General features: G+C 36.4%; 1 protein-coding gene and 1 pseudogene across 1 annotated transcript in view; both read left to right on the top strand.

Moving 5' to 3' along the window:
* The window catches only part of CRY1 (cryptochrome circadian regulator 1), a 92,054-nt gene that overhangs the window by 58,879 nt on the left and 20,950 nt on the right, over nucleotides 1-12,225 (top strand). The window contains exon 2 of the mRNA XM_032836537.1: nucleotides 24-132. Coding sequence (XP_032692428.1) covers nucleotides 24-132 — 109 coding nt within the window. The remainder of the gene's footprint in view (nucleotides 1-23; nucleotides 133-12,225) is intronic.
* Nucleotides 8,672-8,790, top strand: LOC116854676 (annotated as a pseudogene).

The following is a 12,225-nucleotide window of genomic DNA, read 5'->3' as shown; positions in this document are numbered from 1 at the left end:
AATTTTAATATTTTTCTCTGTAGATTTTTGCTTCAGTGTCTTGAAGACCTTGATGCCAATCTGCGAAAATTAAATTCTCGTTTGTTTGTGATTCGTGGACAGCCAGCAGATGTGTTTCCCAGACTTTTTAAGGTAATCTGAAGAATCTTTGCTTAAAATAATAATCTTTTTTTCAGAGAAGACACATATTTGCTGAGTAAGGTATTTAAGGTAATTTAAAGTATGTGAAATACAAATATTTTTAAATAAAAATTTTGTTTTTTTAATTTAATAAAAGTTCTACATGGTAGAATCAAGACTGCCAAAAAAGTAGTTTGCAATGAAAACTTAAATCTTTCTTCTGCCTTAAATTGCTAGTTTCCCCCCCAGAAGCAACAACTACTACCTGTTTCTTGTATATGCATTACAAATATTTTTTGCATTAGTAAGAATATATATGTGCATGTATCTATATGTATGTATTTAACACATTATATATAATATAGTATATATATAATACCTGTAGATCCATCTATATATATAAATTTGCATTTTTGTGTATGTTACCATCCCCCCTTTTAATAATAAAGGTAAGTGCACTATATTCTACACTATCTCTGTCGTGCTTTAGTCACATGGCCATGTATTTTAGAGGTTGTTTCCTACTGCTCCCTCAGTCTTTTAAATGGCTTTGTAGTATTCCATTGTGTTGGTATGCTATGATTTCTTTAACAAGCTTTCTACTGAACATTTGGTCATTTTCCACAGGCCTTTGCTAATACAGATAATGCTGTCAGTGAATATCTCTGTCCAAATACAAATATCTTTGCTCGGATGTGCTAGTACATTTTTTTAAAATAAATCTTTTTTTTTTTTAAGATTTTATTTATTTATTTGACAGAGAGAGATCACAAGCAGGCAGAGAGGCAGGCAGAGAGAGAGGAGGAAGCAGGCTCCCCGCAGAGCAGAGAGCCCGATGCGGGGCTCGATCCCAGGACCCTGGGATCATGACCTGAGCCAAAGGCAGAGGCTTTAACCCGCTGAGCCACCCAGGTGTCCCGTGCTAGTCATTTTTGGGATAACTCTTAGAAGAGGACTTTTTGGATCCAAGGGCTATAATGAACAACAAGCTACTAATAATACAAAACTGTAGTTTTGTGGGTTGTTGTTTTTTTTTAACTTGGTAGAATCTTAAATCTCCTAATCTTATGTCTCCCTTCTTTTTTTCCCAGTTGAAAAAAATTAGTCCTGGAGAGGTTAAAGGAGTTGACTAAGGTCATATAGCTAGCACATGGAAGTGCTCACACCAGAAGCTGATTCCTTGTTTTGTCTTTTTTATCCATCCCTTTCTCTTTCCTACTGTTAGAATTCCTAATGTATATCTGCTTTTTTTTTTTTTTTGCAGCTATTTGATTCATCAAATTTTTTTTTGATAGTAATATTCCTATTTCTAATGCAGAAATAGTTCCTTTCCTTGAATAAAAATGTTCCCAGTGCTGGGAGTCAAATAACACTACCTCATCTTTTTCACTGGTATTAATGTTCAGGATTTCGCTAATGCAACAGTTTTGGCTAGTGAAGATTTACTTTATTAAAGTATGTTTTACTACTATGGCTACTTAGAGTCAGAATTTAACTTTAGGTGCATGTAAGAATTCTGAGTAGAAAGCACATCAGAAACAGTAGTGTAATAGTTTATCAATAACTTATGAGTGTAAAAGTGTATGTATCTCTGAGTCCATGTGGTATTAGTAAAATGAAGCCTAAGAGGACTTTAGTTGCTTTAAAATAACAAAACTTAAACAACAACTGTTTTAAGAATATGGAGAAAAAGGAACCCTCTTACACTGTTGTTGGGAATGCAAACTGGTGCAGCCAGCTATGGTAAACTATATGGAAATTCCTCAAAAGTAAAACTAGAACTATCCTATAATCCATTAATTGCACTACTGGGTATTTACACAAAAAATATAAAAACACTAATTTAAAGGCATATATGCACCCCTACATATATAGCAGCATTTTTTACAATAGCCAAAGTATGGAAGAGCCTAAGTGTCCATTGATAGATGAATGGTTGAAGAAGTTGTGGTGTCTATATACAGTGGAATATTATTCAGTCATAAAAAAGAATGAAATTTTGCCATTTCCAACAACAGGGATGGAGCTTTGCTAATAAGCAAAGCAAATGAAAGAGAGACAAACACCAAATGATGTCATTCATATGTGGAATTTAAGAAACAAAATAAATGAGCAAAGGAAAAAAGAGAAAGAGAGGGATCAAAAACAGACTCTTAACTATAGAGAACAAACTTATGGTTACCAAAGGAGGGCTGGGGTAAGGGCATGGGTGAAATAAGTGATGGGGATTAAGGAGTGCCCTTGTGATGAGCACTGTTGATGTTTAGAATTGTTGAATCACTATATTGTACTCCTGAAACTAATGTAACAGTGTATGTTAACTGTAATGGAATTACGACAAAAAAATACAGTCATAAAACTTGTATTTACTTGTTTTAAAAAAAAATTGTTTTAAGTCAGCAAATCTTTTATGTTGTTTTGAGCTTTCTTTTACCTAAATTAACATTATTGGATTAAACTACCTTCTGCATTTAGGTGCTGTCCCAGTCTTTGTCAGTTGGGCAGAGAAGCAGTGATTTCCACCTGGGACATAAAATACAGATGCATGTAACACATAAAGCACATCAAGTGCTTACCATTTTATTCTGATTTTTCCTTGGGCTATGTACTGTGTAAAATACCACTTATGAAAACTTCCTTTCAGATTCTATACTATGTCTAGAGCCACGGAGGGAATTAATTCCTTTTTTTATTACATTGGTGTTTTTATTGGTACTTTTTGTCAAGAGGTGCTATATGCATGTGTTTAAAAAAAAGCCTAAAAGGATATACAATAAAAAGCATGTCTCCTTCCCACCCCTTCAGCCTCACACCCCTTTTCCTCTAAGGGAAAAGATTCTTTTGTCGGTAACCGGCTGACTGATTTACATTACTGTCTCTGGTTTTCTTATTCTAGTACAGAAAATAGAATTTTTAATACGTGAGTAATCCTGTATTACTTGGGAGGTGAAACTGTTTTAAACCTGATAAGAGTGCTTTCGTTGATTGGGGTGGTGAGAGTGGGTCCAGTACTGATGGTCTAGTATATATCTCCTCCTCTTCATAGGATTTCCTTATTCTATTTATATTGAGTAGATTTAGAGATGGGGTCAGAGCATTTTTACTTTTTTTGTAAGCACATATTTACATATATGTCTGATAAAGTGTTGTTTCTTCTGATGTGTTTTCTTTTTTCTTAAAGATTTTATTTATTTATTTATCAGAGAGAAAGAGAAAGAGCGCACAAGCAGGCAGAGAGGCAGGCAGAGACAGAGAGAGAGGCAGGCAGAGACAGAGAGAGAAGCAGGCTCTCCACTGAGCAAGGAGCCCGATGCGGGACTCAATCCCACGACCGCGGGATCATGACCTGAGCCGAAGGCAGCAGCTTAACCAACCGAGCCACCCAGGCGCCCTGATGTGTTTTCTGCTTAGAATTTTTCCCAGTTAAATTCTGAACTTAATATAAGACTTTTTTTTTTAAACTTTTTATGTTCTGAAGAAATGATAAAGAAACTTAGCAGACACTAATGTATGCAAAACTTGGATACACTATTAATCCTATGAATCTTACATAAATTATTATTATTATGCAGTTAAATCTTGCAGCTTCTACATATGGTAAGCTACCAAGACCATGTACATTCTAGGCCCAGCAGAACCTTTTAATGAAGAGATTAAACATTAAAACTTTCTCATTATATCCAAGAAACAGGGACTAAAGTCTTTATAGATGGACTCAGTGAAGTGTAACAAAATGCTGTGTTCAAGATCATAGAATAAATCAAAGAACATCTAAAGCCACTAATACTTTACATGCATAAAATTTGTATTATGCTTTTTGAGTTATTTTGGATTCTTGCCTTATTATTTTATAGCACATGCTCATTTGAATAAGAGAATTCATTCAGCAGATATTGATTGAGTGCCTACTATGTACAAGGTAGAGTTCAAGGTGGTGCAGGTATACTAGTGAACCAAATAGAAGACATTCCTACCTTGGCAGAGCTTATATGATAGTGGGAAGGAGGCAGATAATAAGTAAATATGCAATGTCATGCAGTGGTAGGTGCTAAAATGAAGTGTGAGATATTAAATTCCAAGGGGAGGTAAGGGTAATGACTTTATATGGAATCATGGAAGGCATCACTTCTAAGATGACATATGAGCAAACATGTGAAGGACTGAGCCATGCAAGTATCTGGGGTGTGATACTGTGAATTCACAACATTTTGCACCTTGTTCCATCAAAAGGTTGAGTTTAAATCTGGGGTGGTCGTATAACTCGTTTTGACCAACTGACAAGAAAGTCATTGAGTCCCAGATCCTAAGGTTCAAGCAACTTTGAAGCTTCTGCCTTTGCCCTTTGGAATGCTTCTTGTGTCATGCAGGGAATGTGGGCTACAATATCAGATTATGGGAAACCATGTAGAGATAGAAGGCCACTCAGTAGCCAGTACCAAGAGCTGAGATGTGGGAGAGCGATTCTCTCAGATCCTCTAGGTCTGGCCAAGCTGTCAACTGATTGCAAACTCATGAGTAAGCCCAGGTAAGACCAACAGAACCACCCATCTAGTTAATTGACAGACTTCTGAGAATCTATCATTTTGAACTGCTAAGATCACTGCAACATGGGGAAGAATGTTCCAGGGAACAGTAGTTATAAAGGCCTTCATGTGGAAGTGTGCCATGGCTTGTTTAGGAATAGCAAGAAGACCAGCATGGCTAGAAGCAGTGAGTGAAGAGGAGAGAAGGGTCAGAGAGGTTGTGAGGGGCTGAATCACAGAACTTTATTTATAGACTATATTTAGGAGTTTGGTTGTTACTCTGAGTGAAATGGGTAGGATCCGTGGAGATTTTTGAGTACATGAATAATATGATTTCACTTACATCATCTTTTTTTTCTTTTTTATTTATTATTGAAATATAATTGACATACAATGTTATATTAGTTTCAGGTATAGAGCATATTGATTCAATAATTCTGTACATTACTCAGTGCTCACCATAAGTGTAGTCACCATCTGTCCCCATACAGTATTATTGATGATATTCCCTATGCTGTACTTTTCATCTCCATGACTTATTTATTTTAAAACTGGAAGTTCGTACCTCTTAGTCCCCTTCAACTATTTGTTCATCTTCCCTCCCGCCTCCCCTCTGGCAACCACCAGTTTGTCCTCTATATTTAAGAGTGTATTTGGTATGTTTGTCTGTTCATTTGTTTTGTTTCTTAGATTCCATATACAAGGAAATCATATATTTGTCTTTTCCTGTTTGACTTTTTTATTTAGGATAATATACTCTGGGTCCATCTATGTTATTATAAATGGCAAGATCTCATTCTTTTTTGTGACTAATATTCCATATTCTGTATTTACACACACACACACCCACACACACACTCACACTACATCTTCTTTATCTATCCATCAGTGGACACTTAGGTTACTTCCATATCTTGGCTATTATAGAGACTCCTGCAACAAACCTAGAGGTACGTATAATTTTTGAATTAGTATTTTTCATTTTCTTTGGGTCAATACCCAGTAGTAGAATTACTGGATCATATGGTATTTTTATTTTTAATTTTATGAGGAACCTCCATACTGTTTTCCATAGTGGCTGCACCAATTCTCATTCCCACCAGCATAGCATCAGAGTTCCCTTTTCTCCACATTCTTGCCAACACATATTATTTCTTGTCTTTTTGATACTGACCATTGAGTGGTATGAGGCGATATTTTATTGTAGTTTTGATTTGCATTTACCTCATGATGAGAGATGTTGAGCATCTTTTTTTGTATCTGTTGGCCATCTGTATATTTTCTTTGGAAAAATGCCTATTTAGGTCCTTTCACCATTTTTTAATTTAAATTTAATTAACGTATAGTATATTATTAGTTTCAGAGGTAGAGTTTAGTGGTTCATCAGTTGCATATAACACCCAGTGCTCATTACATCAAGTGCCCTCCTTAATGCCATAAGAGACTCTTAACTATAGAAACAAACTGAGGATCCTTTGACCATTTTTAATCAGATTTGGGGGGGTTGGTATTGAGTTTTAGAAGTTCTTTATATATTTTGGATATTAGTCCCTTATTTACAAATAGCATCTTCTTTTCAGTAGATTACCTTTTGGTTTTATTGATTTCTTTCATTGTGTGAAACCTTTTTATTTTGGTGTACTTCCAATAGTTTAATTTGCTTTTGTTTCCCTTGCCAGAGGAGACATCCATAAATACGTTGCTAAGACAAATGTCTCAACAATGAGAAGAAAATCAATATGCCACAAAATCATAGGTTGTTTTTTTTTAACAGGCTAGAGAGTTGAGGACACAGAGAAACCTAAGTAAATTCCATAAAGAGATGAACTTTTCATAGGAAAGAGACTCATGTCTATATCCATGGGCACAGCAGAAAAAGAAGGGAATCCACCACAGTTGTGAGTAAAAAGAAACCAGTCAAAATTTACCAGGCTTTTCGTGGTCATACATGGACTGACATGGCACATTTGAGTTCCAGGAAACCCTGATCACACATAAGTTCATACGTATTCTCTATTTCTTTCCTCCAGTGCTTTTGTGGAGTACCAGGCAATATACCAAAGACTAGGGCAAGGCAGAAGAGCTGAGAGAGATCCCTCCCTGAAGTGCTACTGGGTGTTCACTTAGTGCAAAGTAGCAGTCCACTGAATCTGGGACAGGACAGTAGGATGTCTCCAGACATACAGAAGGACAGACAGAAAGATGTCTCCAGAGGTACAGAAAATTAGGGGACAGGGCTAGAAAACAAAGAAGAGGAAGATGAAGCAACCATAGAGCTTATGGGTAGACAGCAAAGCAGAGAGAGATACACAGTTTGTAAAGATATTGACTGGGCTGTAAAGCAGAGTGAGAATCTTGTCTATGCTCAAATCCTAAGTCCTGTTGAAAAGCCTGGAACCTACCCTCAAAATATTTGAACACCATTGGTGAATGGAATCTAAAGCAGCAACAAAGCCAAGCCCCACCTTCATTATAGACTATAGTAATTCAAATTCTAACAATCAGAGCCAAGAGTATGTGCTTTTCTAGAGATAAATATTATTTGTTCCATCTCTATTCTTTATACCATTGTTTGTCATACAAAAATGAGACATATGAAGAAGCAGGAAAACGTGATTTGCAATCAAGTAAAAAAAAAAAAACAAAAAAAAAGTAGAAATAGTCCCACAGTTTATGCAGATGTTGGGATTAGAATAAAGGGCTTTGTAATGATTATGCTATAAACATTAAATAACCCAATCAAAGGTGAAAAACGTGAGTAGATGATAATTTCAGTATAAAAATGGAAACTATTAAAAAGAAGGAAATGAAGAGTTCATTCAGTGGGCTTTTCCAGAGTAGAGCAGAAGAAAAATCAGTGAACTTGAAGACTGGCAATTGAAATTATCCCAACTGAAGCACAAAGAGAAGAAAGTCTTTTTAAAAAGGGAACCAGGGAACCTTTAAAAAGGCATTTGTGGAACAACAGTAAATGGCCTAACATATGTGTAACTGTAGACCTAGGAAGAAAGAGGGGAGAGAGATTGGGACAGAAAAAAGATGTTTGAAGAGATAATGATTAAGAATTTTCTAAAATTAATAAAAGATATCAATCCACGGTATCAAGAAGCTCAACAAAACATAGCATAAATATAAAGAAAACCACATCTTGCCAACATCAAAGTCAAATAACTGAAAACCAAAGTTAGAAAATTTTATAAGGAGCCAGAGGTGAAAAGACATATTCAGGGGACCACAATAAGAATGTTGGTGGCAGGGCACCTGGATAGCTCAGTCAGTTAGGTGTCTGCCTTCAGCTCGGGTCATGGTCTCAGGGACCTGGGATCAAGCCCCACATCAGGCTCCCTGCTTGGAGGGGAGTCTGCTTCTCCCTCTCCAGCTCCCTTTGTTTGTGTTCTCTCTTCCTCTATCAAATAAATAAGTCAATCTTTAAAAAAGAAAAAAAAAATGTTGGTGGCTTTTTAATCAGACACTGTTGAGTCCAGAGGTAATTGAATGACATCTTTGAAGAACTACACAGAGGACACCTGGGTGGTTCAGTTGGTTTTGTGTCAACTCTTGGTTCCAGCTCAGGTCATGATCTCATGGGTTGTGGGGTTGAGCTCCACATTAAGCTCCTCACTCAGCAAGGAGTCTGTTTGATTCTGTCCTCACTTGCACACTCTCTCTAAAAATAAATCTTAAAAAACACACACACACACACACACACACAAAAACCTACAGAGATTTTTGTTAACTGAGCAAAAATATTCATTAAAAAAAAAAAAAGAAGAAGGTAGTGGTGCCTGGTGACTCAGTCAGTTAAGCTCCAACTCTTGATTTTAGCTCAGGTCATGATCTCAGGGTAGTGAGATTAAGCCCTGCATCAGGCCCCACACTAAGTGGGGAGTCTGCCTGAGATTTCTCTCTCCCTCTCTGCCCCTCCCCACTATTCTCTTGAAAATAAATAAGTAAATCTTTAAAAAAAAAAAAAAAAGAAGAAGAAGAAGACGGGAGTCAAGAAGAAGAAGAAGAAGAAGAAGACGGGAGTCTAAAGCCATACCACCCTGAATGTTCCTGATCTTGTTTGATATCAGAAGCTAAGCAGGGTTGGTCCTGATTAGTACTTGGGTGGGAGACTGCCTGGGAATACCTGGTGCTACAGGCTTAGATAGATAGATAGATACATACATACATACATACATAAAAATTTAAAAAGGTAAAATGAAGGCATTTTCAGGCAGACAGAAACAGAACAATTCATTTCCAAGAGATCTATACTGTAAGAAATACTAAAGGAAGTTCTGCTAGGTAAAAGGAAGTCATTCTGGATGAAAGAATTTGCAAGAAAGGAAAGAATACTAAGTATATGGGTAAATATAAAAGAACAACTTTTTTGTTAGTTTTAGTTATGTATATTTATATATTCTATTTTCTTGAAAAGACTATTGCCAGGTTAAAACCAACTAATAGCAGTGAATTGTAGGAGATAATATCAATATTAAAAGACTTACAACATAAATAGAAATAAAATTTATAACAGGATCACACAAGGTAGGAGCAAAATAAATACAAGTATCACTAAGTTCTTACATTATTCAATAGTAATATATAATTTGAATGTAGACAGTGATAAGAATGTATATTGTGATCTAAAATAACATAAAAAGCTTTTTCAAAAAAGTTAATAGAGGAGCTTAAAGTGGAATACTAAAAGTATTTGACTCATTTAAATGGAAGCAGATGGGTAAATTTAAGCTCAACTATACCAATAATTTTATTCAGTATAAATGGTCTACTTTAAGCTCACCATTTTAAAGGCATAAGTTGTCAGGCTGGATAAAGAATAAGCAAGAACCAACTTATATGCTGATTAGAAGAGACATTTTAAAAATATGAAGAGGGGCATCTAGGTGGCTCCATTAGTTAAGTATATAGCTCTTGATTTTGGCCCAGGTCATGATCTCCCGGTCCTGGGATCCAGCCCTGTATTGGGCTCCTTGCTCAGCCAGGAGCCTGCTTAAGGATTCTCTCTCTTCCTTCAGCCCCTGCCCCTGTTCTCTCTTTTGTTCTTTTCTCTCTAAAATCAATCAATATATCTTAAAAGTGTATAAATAAACTATAAAAAATAAGAATATGGAAAACAGGAAAAATATGAAAAACGGGAGATATAGGTTTCCAGTTATGGAATGAATAAGTCACAGAAATAAAAGACACAGCATAGGGAATATAGGCCATGATATTGTAATAGTGTTTTATGGTCATAGATGGTAGGTACATTTGTGGTGAACATAGCTAACATAGAGAGCATTTGAATCACTATGTTGTGGGTCTGAAATCAGTGTAACATTGTGTATCAACTCTACTCAAAAAAAATTTAATAAACAGTTTGAAATAAAAAAGACTGAAAAAGATATACTTTGGAAAGAGTAAGCATAAGAAAGTAGAATTCAAGACAGAATTACCAGAGATTAAGAACAATCTTACAAGAAAATATAACTATTATAAATGTATATGTACCAACTAACAGCATAAAAATATGTGAATCTCAAACTGATAAACTCTGTTATTGATAGAATATACAAAAATTAATAAAGATACAGGTGATATGATTAATGCTATCAACCAATTTGATATACCGATATTTGCAGAACACTACACCCCCAAACTACACATTTTTTTAATTAACATATAAAGTATTATTAGCCCCAGGGGTACAGGTCTGTGAATTGCCAGGTTTACATACTTCACAGCACTCACCATAGCACATACCATCCCCAATGTCCATAATCCCCCACCCTCTCCCTACCACCCCCTCTGCCGGCAACCCTCAGTTTGTTTTGTGAGATTAAGAGTCTCTTATGGTTTGTCTCCCTCCTGATCCCATCTTGTTTCATTTATTCTTTTCCTATCCCCCAAACCCCCCATGTTGCATCTCCACTTCCTCATATCAGGGAGATCATATGATAGTTGTCTTTCTCTGATTGACTTATTTCACTAAGCATAATATTCTCTAGTACCATCTGCGTCATCGCAAATGGCAAGATTTCATTTCTTTTGATGGCTGCATAGTATTCCATGTGGATATATATACCACATCTTCTTTATCCATTCATCTGTTGATGAACATCTAGGTTATTTCCATAGTTTGGCTATTGTGGACATTGCTGCTATAAACATTCGGGTGCATGTGCCCCTTCGGATCACTATATTTGTATCTTTAGGATAAACACCCGGTAGTGCAATTGCTGGGTCATAGGGTAGCTCTATTTTCAACTTTTTGAGAAACCTCCATGCTGTTTTCCAGAGTGGTTGCACCAGCTTGCATTCCCACCAAGAGTGTAGGAGGGTTCCCCTTTCTCCGCATCCTCGTCAGAATCTGTCATTTCCTGACTTGTTAATTTTAGCCATTCTGACTGGTGTAAGGTGGTATCTCATTTTGATTTTGATTTGTATTTCCCTGATGCCAGGTGATGCGGAGCACTTTTTCATACACATTTTCTTTTAACACATATGAAATATTCATATGTGTTATGTGTATATTCATATGTGTTAAATATTCATATGTGTTAAAACACATATGAAGATAGACCATATGTTCAGCCACATAACAGTTATCAGTAAATTTCAGAGGCACCTGGATGGCTCAGTTGGTTAAGCAGGTGCCTTCAGCTCAGGTCATGATCCCAGGGTCCTGGGATCGAGCCCCACATCGGGCTCCCTGGTTGGTGGAGAGCCTGCTTCTCCCTCTCCCTCTGCCTGCTGCTCTGCTTACTTGGGCTCTCTCTCTCTCTGTCAAATAAATAAATAAATCTTTAAAAAATTTTTCAAGTAACGGACATCTTGCAGAATATTTTCTTTAACTTCAATAGAATTAAAATGAATAGCAAGAGAATTACAAGTAGTGGAAACTATACAAAAATTTATGGGATTCACAACATATTTGCTTTAAAAAATAGTATTAATATTAGGGTAATTTCTTTAAAATACTAAAATTCAACTTGCCATTAAAAAAAAATTATGGGATTCAGCTACAACAGTGCTTAGAGGAAAATTAATAGCTTTCAGTACTTTGTTAGAACTTTTTAAAAAGTAGAACAAGTCAAACCTATAAGTAAGCAGAAGAAAAAAAAATAAACAGGAATAGAAATCAATGAAACAGAAAGCAGACAAACAATAGAGAAAATGAATTGTGATAATCAGTTTATTGTCTCAGCTCTAATCCACCCTTTTAAGTCCTGCTTTGTGATAGTGAAGCTGGATGCTGTCGACATTTCTCCTTTGTCAGCTGGCTTGATACTAGGTTTTGTTGAGAGATGTTGGTGGTGGTTCTCTGCAAAGTCAGAGTAGGAAAGAAGGGGCTTTACATATTGGTAGCCTTGTGCTTTTTGCTTTTTTCTTGGCACATTAGCTGTGAGTTGAGCTTGTGGGAGACCTAAGCCTCCCTTCTGGACAAGCCCCAGCCTAACCACACCCTCTGGCAAATTTCTCTGTCCCTTTGTAGGCCACTTCCACAGACCAGTTCGTTTACCTACACCCTGCAGGAAGTTTCTTAGCCACCTGGGGTGCTGTTCCTCTGAACCAGGTCTGGCCTTGCCCTTTG

The sequence above is a fragment of the Lontra canadensis genome, unplaced genomic scaffold (genome assembly GCF_010015895.1).
Source record: "Lontra canadensis isolate GAN:19392208 unplaced genomic scaffold, GSC_riverotter_1.0 scaffold93, whole genome shotgun sequence".
Taxonomy (NCBI): domain Eukaryota; kingdom Metazoa; phylum Chordata; class Mammalia; order Carnivora; family Mustelidae; genus Lontra; species Lontra canadensis.
This window is presented reverse-complemented; position numbering and strand designations above follow the sequence as displayed.